The sequence below is a fragment of the Gracilinanus agilis genome, chromosome 3 (genome assembly GCF_016433145.1).
Source record: "Gracilinanus agilis isolate LMUSP501 chromosome 3, AgileGrace, whole genome shotgun sequence".
NCBI classification, from domain to species: Eukaryota; Metazoa; Chordata; class Mammalia; order Didelphimorphia; family Didelphidae; genus Gracilinanus; species Gracilinanus agilis.
The window spans coordinates 77,163,514-77,180,121 of NC_058132.1; the positions used below are offsets into that span (position 1 = coordinate 77,163,514).

At 46.2% G+C, this 16,608-nt stretch overlaps 1 protein-coding gene across 1 annotated transcript in view; it reads left to right on the top strand.

The window, feature by feature from the left end:
• The first annotated feature begins 6,190 nt into the window (after nucleotides 1-6,190).
• Nucleotides 6,191-16,608, top strand: part of NT5C1A (5'-nucleotidase, cytosolic IA) — a 24,786-nt gene continuing 14,368 nt past the window's right edge. Inside the window, exons 1-2 of the mRNA XM_044671463.1 lie at nucleotides 6,191-6,308; nucleotides 13,119-13,286. Coding sequence (XP_044527398.1) covers nucleotides 6,192-6,308; nucleotides 13,119-13,286 — 285 coding nt within the window. The 5' untranslated portion in view covers nucleotide 6,191. The remainder of the gene's footprint in view (nucleotides 6,309-13,118; nucleotides 13,287-16,608) is intronic.

Here is a 16,608-nt window from a genome sequence, read left to right on the forward strand (position 1 = left end):
AGTCCCAAATCCTCTCGACTTGCTCCTCCCCTCTGCCTCCAGTTTCTGAAGCATCTTATTTCGTAGCTTGATGGGAACAAACGGATACCACTGCCACTGTCCATACCACTCCCATCCCTCCAAGGCCTAGGAAGGGGGGGCAAAAAATATACCCAGTAGCCTCTAGACCAGGTCAACAATAGGAGAGTCCATTAGCAAAGAAGGCACTGAATCCTTCCATTTCAGATCAGAGGAAGGGTCCCAGCCTTTGGTCCTGAGCTTCCTATTCTCGGTCCTCTGTAGAAAGGGACCCTAATGATCTCATGCCAGGGATCATTTAAATAAGAATCTTCCTATTACAGCACTGTCTGATTTTGATTCCAGGAATGTAATAGCCAGATGGCGAGACGTGAGCACCTCATCTTAAATATTGCACTTATTACTCTTTAAAAAATCACAGTCCAATATTTTTAGTTGTTTTTTTTTTTCAGAAATCTGAAAGGTACTTAGGAAAAAAAAAGCCAATTTCTCCCTCCTGAAACATGTCCAGTTTATTTTGGGGAATCTTCTAGTGTGTTCCCCTAGATGGTGTTGGGATCACCCAGAGGCTGTGCCTGGAGCAGGGACCCAGGACACCCACAGCAGAGATGGGAATTGAGGGGCTTCAGGACCAAGGATCCCTGCCTTGCCCTGCAGGGTTAGAGGTCCATCTTGTGGGGTTCTGGCCAGGCAAAACTGAGAGAAGACACAGTGCCCTCCTCCCCACCTCTCCCAGCTGGGGCAGGGACATGAAGTGGAAGTTCCCCAAAGGAGTCTCTCCTCCCCTGGCTCTTTGGGGGATCTGTGGGGATCGGGGTGCTCTGAGACCGAAGAGTGCCAGCTTGTCCTTCCCCTCTACTCCAAAGCACCAGACCCACATGCCCAGGTCCCCTCCCAGCCAGATGTGGAGTTTCCAGCTGTGTCCATGTGGGAGTGACTGTCATAATTGTTAGACCATGTGCAGTGTGATATTTTTTTAACAGACAAATAATAAAAAGTGTAACAGTGCCTGTGTAACAATGCTGGGGCTTCTCTGTGGGTTGTACCCAGGGTCTTATCCTATTATGGCATCCCAGAATGGAGCTGGGAGGAAGAGACCAGGTTGCTTAGAGGGATGATGGCAAGAGGAAGGCAGCATTAGGGGGGCTGAGTAACAAGGGGAGGGGGTGTTGGAAGATTCAAGGTGGGGACAGAAGAAAGGGGGAGGCTGATTTAAGGTTATCCTGCATCGATAGTCTGGTCCATTTCCAATCCACCCATCCAGTCCACTTCCTAGGCTCCCCATTACTCTGGAGTCAGACCCAGGCAGTGAAATCTAATCAATTCCCCCTCCAATGAAGTATTAAGGATTGGACCATTTATCCCAGATCACTTCCTAAATTCCATCTAGTCTTGTGCTAAGCCAAGTCACAATTCTTCTTTGTACCTCAGTTACCCTGTCTGTAAAAATGAATAGGTGCAAGGGCAGCTAAGTGGCACAGTGGATAGAGTGCCAGGCTTGCAGTCAGTAGGATATGGGTCCAAATCTGACCTCGAATACTTCCTAATTGTGTGACCCTGGGCAAGTCATTTAACCCTATCTGCCTAGCCCTTGCCCTTTCTGTCTTAGAGTTGTTAATAAGAAGGGAAGGGTTAAAAAAATGAGTAGGTTCAATCTCAGCCTACTACAAGTACCCAATATTTGTGCCAAGAAAAGGGGATATAGGAGACATCAGTGTATAGTGTGCAAAGCGGTAAGACTCAAATATTCAGAGACTTACTATACAACCTTGGGTGACTTCATTCCCTCTTTGAAGCCTCATTTTCCCCATCTGTAAAATGGTTATCAGAAGAGTGTCCTCTAGGTATGATGATCCAGAATTCTGAGAGTTCCACAGAATTTCTTCTTCTGTAAAATGAGGAATTGGACTGGAAGATCTTTGAAGTCTCTCGTACCTCTAAATCAATGCTCCTATCCCTCTGCCAGGAGCATGGGTGGAGAATGCCACCTGCTCTGCTCTCCCCCCTCCTTTCTTCTCTCTCCACCTCAGTGGCCTGACCCAGCACCTATTCGCCCTGAGGCTGGAGATGGAGGTGGGATGGAACTGGTTTGTTTTCCAACAGCTTCACCAAGGACTCTCAGAGGGCAAGAACCTCCCACTGGGCAGGAAGTCATTAAGACTGGGGGGGGGGTCCAGAATTGAGATTAGGTCAGCTGGCAGACACCCAACCAAGAGGTCTCTGACCTGTGCTGTGCTGAGGACTCCAACTCAACTCCCCTTAAACCCTAGGGTAGGCAAGGCTTTCCTATCCTGGTGGATGGTTTCCTGGGAGACTGCCCTGTCTCTGCTCCCCCTCTGAACTTAGGGAAAGAGAAGGGGAGACCCAGCTGAGGCCCTTAGTGACTATAAAAGCTGGGTCCCCTTTCCCCCTCCCACATCCTGAAACTGGGCCTTGAAGGATGGATAGAATTATGGCAGACCAGAAGCCAAGGTGGAATTCCCAGTAGAGCCAATTGGGTGAGCCAAATATACACAGCAGAAAGGTATGATGAAGTGAGATAGAGGGCATCAAGGAGACTGATCTTGGAGGAATGGAGGATCCTTGGAAGCGATGGCTAGAAAAATGGGTTGCAGTTAAATTGTGGACAGTCTCAAATGTCTACAGAGGCTCACCAAAACATGGGATTGATAGGTGGTGAGGGGAAGAAGAGAGACAGGCAGAGAGGGAGAGATAAAGGAAGAGAGGTGTGTGTGTGTGTGTGTGTGTGTGTGTGTGTGTGTGTGAAAGAGAGAGAGAGAGCATAAGATTTGCCTCAAAGATTACCCCTTCACTTTTTTTTTATAACTAACATTCTGTTCTAAGCTCTAAGATAAGCTCTAAGACAAAAGGGCAAAAGCTAGGCAAACAGGGTTAAGGACTTTCCCAGGGTCACACAGCTAGATTTGGACCCAAGACCTCCTGACTCCTGGTCTGGCTCTCCATCCACTGTGCTACCTACCTAGCTGCCTTTTCACCCCTTTGTTTTGAAGAAGCAAAAGGTGGATTCAGAATTACTCCTGGGTTTTAATGTCAGCTTTGACACATACCAACTGCTCAACATTAGACAAATCATTTAACTTCTATGTCCTCATCAACAAGGAGATGATCATACATATGCTCCTTTTATTACAGGATTGTTGAAGCAAATTGATTGGTAAATCTCAGAGCACTTTGGAAATGAAAATCATTCATATTTATGGAGCAAGAATTGAGAAGGGAAGGTACATGCCTAAAGTCACCCATAAAGTAAGGAATATTGGCACTGACAAATTATTGCCCAGAGAACTGTGACCAAGCTACTAGGAGGAGAGTGGAGACTAGGGGAAGGATAATTCATCTAACCTCCAGTGAGCCCCACTCTGCTGTGGTGAGAGGAGGGAGAAGTCATGGTAGCAGAGAATTGAGAGTGGTCAGATCCCTAGATAATTGGACTACAACCACAAACCAGAAGAATATAAACTGCTTGAGGACAGGGACTATTTCATTTTCTTCTTCCTAGCTCCTAGCATGCACAGTGCCTGGTACATAGTCTTGTGGCTGTCTAAGCATTTTAGTCATGTTCAACTCTTCATGACCCTGTTTGGGGTTTTCTTGGCAGAGATACCAAAGTGGTTTTCCATTTCCTTCTCCAGCTCATTTTACAGATGAGGAAACTGAGGCAAACAAATTTAGGTGATTTGCCTAAGGTCACACCGATGGTAAATAGCTGGAGCTGGATTTGAATTCAGGAAGATGTGTCTTCTTGACTTCAGGCCCCAAATTCTATGCCCCTAGCTGTACATAGTAGGCCCATAATAAATGCTGGAATAATGGAATGGAAGAAATAAATGAATGAAATCTGATGGAGATAAAGAGAGAGCCTGAAAGTTTTCCTCATAACAACTCTATGAGATATGTAGGGAAGGTATTATTTCCCTAGTAAGAGCTCAAGACATCCTTTTTTTTTTCCTCTCCATTTTACAGAGAAGAACACTGAGGGAGGGGAAATAGTTTGCCCAAGGTCACAAAATTTATGTGTCAAATTAACAAATATGTATTTGTTTATTTTAAACCTTTACCTTCTGTCTTAGTAACAATTCTAAGACAGAAGGGCAAGGGCTAGGCAAGTGGGGTTAAGTGACTTGCCCAGGGTCACACAGCTAAGATATATCTAAGGCCAGATTTGAACCTAGGTCTTCCTGACTCCAGGCCTGGCACTCTAGCCACTGTACCACCTAGCTGCCTTCTTTTGTCAATGGTTCTTGGTGTCCTGCCATAGCATAGACCCTGAATGGTGTGGAGTAGAACTTGGGTCCTTCCCCTGGAAATCCAAAAGGAATGTTGTCAGTAGGGGAAAGAGATGAGCCCCCTAAGAAACTGAAAACTGGCAGGAGATCGTGAGCTGGGGATAAGAATTAGATTTAGGGTATGGCAACAAATTGGTGCCACTAAACTAGTAATCAGAGGAACTAGGTTCAAATTCCCAGCTCTGCCACTAACTAGCTGTGGGACCTTGAACTAAGTGGATAGAGCACTGGGCATAGAGTCAGGAAGACCTGAGTTCAAATCTGTTCGTAGACACTGAACAGCTGTGTGACCTGAACCAGGCACTTAACCTCAGTTTGTCTCAGTTTCCTCAGCTGTAAAATGAGAATAATGACATCATCTACCTCCCAGAGTTACTGTGAAGTCCAGATGAGATCCTTTTTGTGAAATGCCTGGCACACAGTAGGCACTTACATGCTTGCTTCCTTCCTTTCTTGCTGAGCCTCTCGTACCCTCATGTGTCAAAGAAACAGGGTTCTTTTCACTCTATAACTCTTGGGCAGATTTCAGTGGCTGGACCCAAAGGGAAGCCAGAAGGTTCCTGGCTCAGGGGGAGTCAGCCATTCCCTCTCTGCTCTCAGCTACAAGGGGCAGCTTCTGGATGGGAAGCTGGAAGAGGGCAGATGTCAGGCAGAGTGGCTTTCAGGGTCTGGGAGATTTGTGCGTCCCCATTCCGGAGATAAGAAAGCTGAGGCCCAGATTGGAAAGGACTTAGGGAACCCAGAGAGAACTACACCCACAAAGCCTGGCTTTGTAGCCCCATACCCAGTGCTCTCCTCACCAGGCCTAAAAAAACTCAGTCTTTCTGTGTGGCTCTCCTGGGCTCGGATCCCAGCTCCGTTCAGATAGCCCTCCTCCTGGACCATCCCCCTCCCCCAGCTGCTTCTGCCAGTTCTCCGGGACACCGGCCAGAGGCCCCGGCGTAGCCCAGGAAAGGGGGAAGGAGGGATATCGAAGACATATTCCCCAATGAGTCCCTCCCGTCCCTCTACTCAACAGAATGGGTTTTCCTCCCTTCCCCCACCTCCCGGGAGGCTTCTGGCCTCCCAGGTCCCTCTTCTTCCTCGGTCCCTCCTCCTCTGCCACCCCCTCCCCTCCACTGTCCCCTCGAGCCGGGAAGGACGCGTGTCCTTGGAAAGACAGGGAGAGAGAGAGAGAGAGAGAGAGAGAGAGAGAGAGAGAGAGAGAGAGAGAGAGAGAGTGTGTTGGGGTGGGGGGTGTCCTTCAGCGCCCCAGATTAGGAGAGCTCCAGGTACCCTAGGAGGGAGGACAGGAGGAAGGCTAGCCGAGAGCCTTAGAGACTGCGCGTGCCTCCAGATGTGCACACACTTATTGATAGGTGAATATATTATACGTGTGTGTGTCTATCCCTACTTACGTGTTCGGTGTCTACGTACATGTGCTCAGATATTCTATATGCCCTTCCACATCTCCCACTGCAGGACGACGGGAGGCTGGGACCCGCCGGGGAGAAGACACCCACTCCCCCACCCCCGGTTGGGTGCGCAGGCGCCCGGGTCCCGCCCCCCACAAATAAAGCAGCTCCTCCCTCCCTCCTTCCCTCCCTCTTTCCTGTCACCACCGGCGGCTTTTCTACTGAACAACCTTCTTATCCATCACTGGGACAGAGCAGCTGGCTTTGAGTCCCGAGCAGGGCTCGTCCGCCTCCGCTCTCGCTCTCTCTCTCCTCTCCTCTCCTCTCCTCTTCTCTTCCCTCCTTCCTGCCTTCTCTCCTCGTCTCCTTGTCTCTTCCTTCATCCCGCCTCCCTCTCTCTCCCTTCTCCCCCCTCCCTCCTCTTCTCACTCTCTTCTCCTCCGCTAGAGACTCTGTCCCCTGGTCATCCAGGATGGATTCTGGGCCTCGGGGGCCCTCGGGGACCCCAGAGTCTGGGGGGAAACCACCAAACTGGCAGGAAGCCAAGACTTTCTATGACAGCCTGGCACCAAAAAAGAAACCCAAATCGGTAAGAAACAGCCCCATGTGTGCCCGGGAGAGGGGGACCCCAAAGCCTCATGAGGGAGGGATAGAGGGACTGGGTGATGGAAGGATCCCTATTCCCTAGTTAGGGAAACTGCTGGAGTGAAATTTCCCCTCCGCTCCCCTCCCTTCCCCTGTCCTCCTCCTCCTCCTCCCCTCCGTCCCTTCCTCTCCCTTCCCAGTCTCTGGCAGGGGCTGGGTGTTTATTTCAGGAGTTCTGGCCCGGGCTTTGTCAGCTTCTCTTCTCCATCAGAATGCCCTCCCCCTCCCTTCTTCTATCAGCCCCCAGCCGGAGGTCACAACCCGGCTTCTCTCTCTTGGATCTCAAAGCACACGCTTGTCCAATGGCACTGAATTTAAGTGAATGGACCAGAGGCTGGGCTCTGGGGTGTAGGACCAGAGGTTTTCTGGGAGCTCTAATCATTGCCATTCTCATTCCAGATTGCCTACCCCAACGGGTCTCCAGAGCTGGCTGGAACATGGTGGCCACTGGCATTTAGACAGGCCGCTAGGGAGGGAGAGCCTCAAGCTGTTGGTCCCCTGTGACAGGTTTATCCTCTGAATTAGGACTGGGAGAGACGTTAGACAGTGTCTAGTCCAACTACCTCATTTAATTAATGAAGAAATGGAGGTGAATCCATAGGCTCAAGACCAGAGAAAATGGTAGATCCAGCATTTGAATCCAGGCGATCAAAGCCAAGCCTTCTACCCTGTCTGGAGTAGAGACCAAGTAGCCCTGTCTACTGTCTCCTTCCTTACTGCCTACAGTACTCATGGCTGTCCTAGCCTCAAAAAGCGTTACTTGATCTTTCTGTCTCCATTATCAACCTTTATTTCTTCTGACCTTTGTGGCCAAACTCCTCAAAAAGGCCTTGATAATGGGTACTCCACTTTCTCTCCTCTCATTCCCTTCTTAACCCCTTACAGTCCTACTTCTGGTTCCATCATTCTACTGAAACTGCTATCTCCAGAGTTACCAACCACCTCTTAATTGCTAAATCCTTTTCTCAATCTTTCTCAGTCCTCTTCCATACTCTCTTCTCTTTAGGTTTTTCTAGGACACCATCTCTCCTGGTTCACCTGTCTGACCACTTCCTCCTTGTCTCTGACAAACCTGGAGACCCCAACTAAGCAATTAGAAACACCGACAGAACCTAACTAAGCAGCAGGAAACAAACAGAGCCCAGCAAGGTAGCAGGCCAACACACAATAGTTGCCATGATTGATGATTGCTGACAACATTCAACCCCCTAATACTATAAAACAGTGATGGTGAACTTTTGGTGCACATGCCAAAGATGGCATGCAGAGCACTCTATGTGGGCATGAAGCCACCCCACCCTCCAAAGTTCGTTACTAGAAAGGCAGAGGGACCCAGTAGGAGCTGTTCCCCTCCCCCTCTCTACCATGTCTGACTTCTTTTTTTCCCCCAATTCCCTGCCCTTCTGCCCAGCAGCCAATGGGAGCACACAGTGTGTAAGATGGGCAACTCACAGGTGACAGAGCTGGAGGGGAGCAGAGCACTCAGGTCACTCCCCTCCTCTCCACACTTACTGAGGACATTCCTCACTTCATCCACCCCTCCGCCCTGCAGCCCAATGAGAGTGCTTCCTCCCCTGTGTGGGATAAGGGGGGTGGTGGGATGTGCCTGGCACTCAGTAGAGGGGTGGGCACAGCACTCAGTCTCTAAACTCTGCTATAAGATCTCATGATTCCCACACTCAGGGGGGACTCCATAGCCAGTTCTCTTGACACTGGGCTCCCCCTTGTTGTTCCTTCTCTCTCCAATGGGACTCCCCAACAAGCTCCCCCTTGCTGCCCCTATCTTTCATTCCCCCACCCTGGTGGTACACCCCCATCTCCTTCCCTCCAGTAAAGCTTTCCTCTATTTCCTTTCTCTGCTCTCAAAGACTCTTGTGCCAAAATGCCATCAGTCAGACTGACAGTCTCCTTTGCTGCTTCTTCATGGAGGTTATGCCCAATAACTAAGGATGTCCCACAGGGTTCTTTCTGGGATTTCTTTTCTTCTCTCTTTACACTATTTCACTTGGGGATCTCATCACCTCCCATGGATTTAATGATCATCATTTCTGATCATCACCTCTATACTGATGATTCTCAAACCTACCCATCCTGCCCAAACCTCTCTGCTGGCCTCTGGTCTTACATCTCCATCTGCCTTTCAGATATCTCAAATTCAACAAGTCCAAAACCAAATTCATTATCTTTCCCACTACTTTCCCTATTTTTAAAAAGTCCTTACTGTCCTGTGTATTGGTTCTATGTCAGAAGAGTGGTGAGGGCTAGGGAATTGGGATTAAGTGACTTGCCCAGGGTCACACAGCTAAGAAGTGTCTGAGGACAGATTTGAACCCAGGACCTGGCTGTCAAATCACTGAGCCACTTAGCTGCCCACTACTTTCCCTATTACTGGAGAGGTCAATGACATCCTCCTGGACCCTTAGGCTTGCATCCTAGATGTCATCCTCCTCCATTCCTTACTATTTCTTACTCTCCACCAAGACCACCACCACCATATCTAATCTCTTGCCAAGTCTTATCAATTTCTTCTTTTCAACTTCTCTTGAATACACTCCCTTCCCTTTTCTGACACTGCCACCACCCTCATATTGACCCTCATTACCTCATGATTAGACTATTATAAGAGCCTGGATCTACTATTACAAAAGGTAGATCTACCAGCTTCAAGTCTCTCCCCACTCCAGGCCAGTCTCCATTCAGTTGCCAAAATGCCACCTTCCTCCTCAATAAACTTCAAAGGCTCCCTATTACCTCCAGAGTCAAATATAAAGTCCTCTCTTGGATGTTCAAAGCCCTTCATAACCCAGCCCACCCCAGCCCCCACCTTTCTAGTCTTCCAACACCTTATTCCTTGACACATACTCAATGATCCAATGACATTGGGCTGCTTCCTGGATCTGGAGTGAGATACTCCAGCTGTCAGCTCAAGGCATTTTCTCTGGCTGTCCCTCATACCATGCCCATACTGGCTCCCTTCAAGTCCTAATAAAACCTCATCTTCTAAAGGAAATCTTTTCCAACTCCACTTAATTCCAGTGCCTTCTTCCTTTTACTTATTTTCTATTTGTTCTATAGCTTAATTGTACATATCTGATGATTGCTTTTCTTTTTTAATCCATACCTTCTGTTTTAGAATTTATATTACTTGTTCATTCCAAGGCAGAAGAGGGAGAAGGTTTATGGACCTGTGGCGTAAGTGACTTGCCCAGGGTCACACAGCAAAGGAAGCGTTTGAGGTCAGATTTGAACCCAGGACCTCCTGACTCCAGGCCTGGCTCTATCTACTGAGCCACATAACTGCCCCTGCACATATCTCTTTGTCTCCCTGTGAGCTTCTTAAAGGCAGGGACTGTCTTTTGCTTATTTTTGTAACTCCAGTGCTTAACATAGTGCCTGGCACATAGTAGGCATTTAATAAATGTTTATTGACAGACTAATTGATTGATTGGTCCTCTGAGTGATTGCAGCTCCTCATTCCCTGCAATCCAAACTGAAGAGGGCTCACTGGGAGCAGTCAGATGCTGAGCTGTAATAGATCATGGATTAAGGACTGTCCAGAAGGCTATCCAGGATTCAAGAACTAGGAGGAGCCCAGAGCATGTCCCCTTTGCTCTTCTCTATGGAGACAGCTCTCAGGGTAGACACAGAGCCCCCACCCACAACTGACCTAACCTGGCCTTGGAATTCCTCTGGGGCCGACCCTGCTCAGCTGGGGCTCAAGGAGGACCCATAGCTAGACTTGAAATGAACTTCTCAAGACCTTCATCTTCTGGGCTCTCAGCCAGGACTTTCCCCCAGGACTCCCTCACTTGGGAATTCCATACTACATTAAATTTCCTTTCCCTCCAATAGCATCCCCCTCTTGCCTCTAGCACCCCTCCCTATCCATTTTTCTCTCCCCCAGTCCCTGAGAGGGAATTGAAGAAAGGCTTCTGGGGCCTTTGTTACTATCACCCTCTTCTCTTCTACCTTACTGAAGGACAGGAGGCTGAGAATAAGAATCCACCAAGTCCAGTCCTGGGAACATGGCGTATCCTCCTTTCTCTCTCCATAATTTGTAGCCCAGGCTAAGACCAAGGTTTGGAAGGGATTGGCTCTTATGGCCCTAATTCTACCCTTACTCAGTCCCCTCTGGGAAGGGTTTTAGAAGAAAGGAAAATGGAGAATGGACCTCAACCTTCCTTTCCAGGATGTTCCTAAGAATTCTGGTACTTGGGGGACAGCTGGGTGACTCAGTGGATTGAGAAATGAGCCTTGAGATGGAAAGTCCTAGGTTCCAATCTGGCCTCAGACACTTCCTAGCTGTGTGACCCTGGACAAGTCACTTAACCCCCATTGCCTAGCCCTTACCACTCTTCTGCCTTGGAACCAATACACAGTATTGATTCTAAGCCAGAAGGTAAGGGTTTAAAAATAATAATCATCATCATAATAATAATAATTCTTGTACTTGGGGCAATTTTTGTTGGGGAGATATAGTACTATAGTACTAGAGGACAGTATAGCCTCAAGTCCAGTCCAAGCAAGAGATGGGTAGAGGAGAGCCCACCTCTCAGAGAGACCAGCTGGCCTGGACAGGGCTAGGAAGAGGGGGGGATATTGGGGCTCTGGGAATCCAAGCTTCTGCTTGATATCACTTCAGACACTTTGTCCATCTCCTTTCCTCCTTACCACCCCCTTCTCAGTGTGTAGTCATTAGAAAATCAGATTTTCAGGAAAATCCTTCCATTCCCAAAACAGCATTTTATGATGCTTGAGATTGAGAAAGAGAGACAGAGGCAGAAATGCAGAGAAAGACAAACAAATACAGAGATACAAAGCAACCAAGAGATGTATGTGTGGATATAGACAGATGGATGGATAAAAAAAAGAGAGAGACAGAGACAGAGAGAGACTGAGATTGAGGGGGAAGAAAAAGGGAGAGAAGAGAGAAATAAAGAGAGAGGGAGAAAGAGAGAGGGGGAGGAGAGAAAGAGAGAGAGTGATGGAGATGGAGATGGATGAATATATGTATGTATCTGTGGCATCTGGGCAATCTCTCACACATTATCCACTAGAAAACTCACCTTGTTCAGACACTCTCTGGGTTAGCACCTACTCAAAATTATAGTTCATGAGCCCCCACCAATGTATTTACTTTTAATGGTCAGTCAGAGGGCACAGTAGTTTTTTTTCTTGTTTCAACATTTTTTTAAAATTTTGAGTTCCAGATTCTTCCTTCCCTCCCACCCCTCATCCACTTTTTGACAAGACATGTGATAGGATGCCCATTAGACACAAGGATACAGTAATTCAAACAAAACTTACAGGTTATGTAACCCTGGACAAATTTCTTTACTTCTCTAAGCCTCAGTTTACTCCTCCATAAAATCAGGATAATACTTGTACTATTCCACTGGATTGCTGTTAAGAAAAATGGCTTGCAGAGTTCCAGTCTGTTCATCTTTAGGACACAAGGCAAAGCTGAGCGCAGCTCAGTAGTCCAGTTTGTTCTAATTGATAGGAAGAACTCTCTTGGATACAGTAAGTTGAGTCTGGCTTTTCTCTATTTGGGTGGTGTTTGAAGGGTTCTTGCCCCCATATGGCCTAAAGACCCAGAGACATTTTGGGAAGAGGATATATATTCTTTCATAAATTCTAAAATAAATAAATGTTTCTCTGCCAAAAAAAAGAAGAAAAGTGTCTTGAAGGCTCAATATGTTACATTAATGGTTATACTCATTCTTATTATTACCTCTTGTATACAGGTAAGCATACGTGTGCCTATGTGTGTGAATACACACATATGTATGTATGTATGTGTGTATGTATGTATATGGGCCCTTTCATCTACAGCAGGCTGCACTGAGGAAGTAGACCCAGATTAGGAAGGAAGAGATAGGGTGCTGCCCTGGGGGAACTTAAGAGTTTGAGGAGATGTTATTCCTTCTAGAAGCAGATAAGTGGTGTAGTGGATATGATTTGGAATCAGGAAAACCTGACTTCAAACCCTGACTTAGACATTTACTAATTTTGTGGCAAGTCACATAACCTGCCTCAGTTTCCTTACCTGTAAAACTGGAATAATAATAGCACCTTTCTGCCTCTCAGGATATGAGAGAAAATGAGATGACATATGTAAAATGTTTTGCAAACCTTAAAGCACTATGTCATGTTGGTTATTTTCTTACCTTGAAGAAAGGAAAGATGCAACTTCAAAACCGGGGCACCCCGAGGCTCGGGAGATAAGGGAAGGAAAGGAAGGGAAATAGACACTTATATAGTGCCTACTATGTGTTAGTACATTTTACAAATATTATCATTTGATCCTCACGACAACCTGGGAAACAGGTGCTATTATGATCCCCATTTTATAGTCAAGGAAACGGAGGCAGAGGGAGGTTAAGTGATTTTCCCAGGCTCACATAGCTAGCAAGTGTCTGAGTCCAGATATGAATTCAAGTCTCCCTGACTCTAGATCCAGGGTTCTATCCCTTGTGTCACCTACCTCCTGGAAGGAAGAGACCATGATCTTTGCTCCTTCAGGGTGGAAGAGACCATACCCCTTCCTTGATTAGGGGGCAGAATAAGGCTATGTTTTCATTTCCAATAAAAGGCTCTTTGAAGGTAGGGTCATGTCCACTACTAGTCGGGGGCTCTGGTTCTCCATCAGGCTGAGGGTTCCCCAAGGGAATGATGGCGTTTTCTCCTCCTTCTGTATTTCCAACATAGGGCCCTACGCCCAATAGCTCACGTTCTCTTCTTTTCTTTCCAGCCCAAGCCCCAGAATGCCATCACCATCGCTGTATCATCCAAGGCGCTCTTCCGCATGGAGGAGGAACAGCGCATCTACCGGGAGAAGGGGGTAGAGGAGTATGTTCGGTACCAGCTGGAACATGAAAATGAGCCACTCAGCCCTGGACCCGCTTTCCCCTTTGTGAGGGTAAGTGTCTGGGTGGGTCCAACGCATTCATCTCTCTTCCCCCATCTTTGACCAGCCTGACAGTGTAGTAGCCCTATGGCATATTGGTGGGAAGAGAGAGGCCATTAGGGTTCCTTCTTAGCATCTTAGAATTTAGAGCTGGAAGGGCCTTTAGAGGTCATCTAATCTAATGTATTTGTTTTACAAAGGAGGAAACTGAGGCCCATTTAGGCACCAAATATTTATTAATTCCCCTACTGAATGCAAAGTCTTTTTTTTTTTTTTTAACCCTTACCTTCTGGCTTGGAATTAATACTGTGTATTAGTTCCAAGGCAGAAGAGTGGTAAGGGTCAGGCAATGGGGGTTAAGTGACTTGCCCAGGGTCATAGAGCTGGGAAGTGTCTGAGGCTAGATTTGAACCCAGGACCTCCCATCTCCAGGCCTGGCTCTCTATCCACTGAGCTATCTAGCTGCCCCTTGTACGCAAAGTCTTGTGCTGGGTACTAGGATGATACAAAGCTTAAATAAGACAGGTTACATCCTCCCAGAGCTTAGAGTCTAATGAGAGACAAGACGATTGTAGATTCATCTTCATGAGTTCAAATATAGCCTCAGGCACTTACTAGCTGTGTGGGACTCTGGACAAGTCTTTTAACCCTGTTTGCCTACTTTCTTCATCTGTAAAATGAGCTGGAGAAGGAAATGGCCAACCACTTCAGTATCTCTACTAAGAAAACCCCAAATGAGGTGACAAAGAGTTGGATACAACTGAACAATAACAACAATCATTTATATGAGCTTTAAGGTTGGCAAAATGCTTTATGAGCATGATTGCATTTGGTTCTCACTTCTCTGGGAGGTAGGTGTGATTATGATCCCCATTTGACAGAGGACAAACTAAAGCTGGCAGAAATTAAGTGACTTGCCTAGAGTTGCCCAGCTAGTCAGGATCCAAGACTGAGATATGAACTCAAGTCCTCCTGACTTTGGATCCAGTGTCCATCCTTGTTTGTTGTTCAGTCATTTCAGCTGTGCCCGACTCATCATGAACTCACTGGGCTTTTCTTGGCAAAGATACTGCAGTGGTTTGCCATTTTCCTTTCCAGCTCTTTTTACAGATGAGGAAACTGAGGTAAACAAGGGTTAAGAGACTTGCTCAGGTTCACACAGCTAGTAAATGCCTGAAGATGAAATCTGAACTCACTTCTTCCTGATTCCTAGCCTGGTACTCTATCCACTTCACCACATTACTCCCCTAGTAACCACTGGGTCACCCAATAACTTGAATGGCTAGCATGCTTTATCTTTCATTGAGTCTAAATCTTATTCTTTCCAACATCCCTCATTTCTTGTAGTTCTGTCTTCCATGGTCAAGCAGAAGAAGCCTTCCCCACGCAGCCCTCCTAATAGCTAAAGGCAGTAATTGTGTCACCTCTAAATTTCTCCAACACATCCTTTTCTGGAGTAGTCTCCAAACTTCTTGCCTTCCTGGTCATCCTTTTGGAGATACAATCTAGCATTCTTATGATCTTCCTAAAATGGGGCACCAAGGAGGCAGCTAGTGTAAAAATAATAACTCAATTAATTGATTATGGATATAAACTGATTAGATAGTCTGCTTACTGTGCTTACAAAGTATCTTCAGTTTATATAAGTGAAGTGAAGCTCATAAGTGCACTTCTCTTCAGGGCCAGGCACAAGGATGCTAAGGAGACTCTTGTTATACAAAAATAAACTATTTATTGAGAATATAAGGATATAAAATGATTTCTAACTGTAAGGGATTTTAACTCCACCCAAATAAAACTTCCTGGTTCCACAAGGAACCGCTTCTCCTGTTTCCACAGGCTACACTGATCCTCCCTGATCTGACTAACCCAAATTTTCCCTATTCTACAACAAACTAACACTGTTATCCTTATAAGAAGTATATAATTCTTAACTTTGTCTCCAAATTATAAAAATAACAAAGGCCAGCTGGCTGAGCCTCAGCAAGAACCAAGTTATGACTCTGAGCCTTAGCAGACCAGATCTTTCTTTGGTCTTCTCAGAGATAAAACAATTTATGAAACAGTAATAGACAGTCACTAGTGTTTCCCAAGTTGGAAAAGGAAATCACTTAGCACCTTCAGGTTATTCCCTCCTTTCCTTCTACCTTCAGACAGTAAGGAGAGAGAGAAAAGAAGATGTTACCTGTTCCTAGTTCTCAGAGAGAGAGAACCACTGCCACTCAGAGAGAGCAACTGTCACTCCCACAGAGTAACTGCCACAGAAAAACTGTTACACCTCCCCCCCACACTGTCCTCTGTCTCAGATCTGTTTCAAACTCCAATTCTTTTTCAAGCCAGCTTTTCCACTTCTTACCTCTAAACTAATGGAATAAGACTTAATTTCTAATATCATATTATACTGGGTAGCTCAGTGGATGGAGAGCCAGACCTAGAGATGAGAGGTCCTGGGTTCAAATCAGGCCTCAGCCACTTCCTAGCTATGTGACCCTTGGCAAGTCACTTAACCCCCCATTGCCTGACCCTTACCACTCTTCTGCCTTGGAACCAATACACACAGTATTGATTCTAAGGTGGAAGATAAGGGTTTAAAAAATAAAATAAAATGGGGCACCCAAACCTAAACCCAACATTCTAACTTTGTGACTTCTATAAATAATAATAATTATAATATATATATGTGAATATATATACCTACATATATATGTATCTCCTATGTTTGCTTTCATCCAAGCTATCAATAAAGACTAAAGAGACCTGGACTTGGCATCATAGGATAAGAGTTATAATCTTGCTTTTGTTCCCTACCCTCCAAATAACAGAAAATATTTTTCTTTCTCTGGGTCTCAGTTCCCCATTCCCCAAATGAGATGACTGGATTAGAAGATAATCTGTCAGTTCAACAAATGTTTTGTCACATACCTAAAATGTGAAGAGCCCTCTGTGTGGTTCTGGGAGATATACTGAGTCTAACTAAGACATATAATCTGCTCTCATGGAGTTTATAAAGTCTAGAAGGAGCATAAGATGCAAACACAGACAACTGTAATACACACCATCACATGATAAATGCATTAGCAAGTCACACAAAAAGTGTAAGATTGGAAGGGCAAAGTTGTTAAGGGACAGCTAGATGCCTCAGTGGATTTAGAGCCAGGCCTAAACACAAGAGGTTTTGGGTTCAAATCTGGATTCAGATACTTCCTAGTTGTGTGACTCTGGCCAAGTTGCTTAAACCTCATTGCCTAGCTTTTACCACTTTTCTCTCTTGGCACCAATATACAGTATTGATACTGAGATAGGAAGAAAGAAAGAAAGAAAGAAAGAAAGAAAG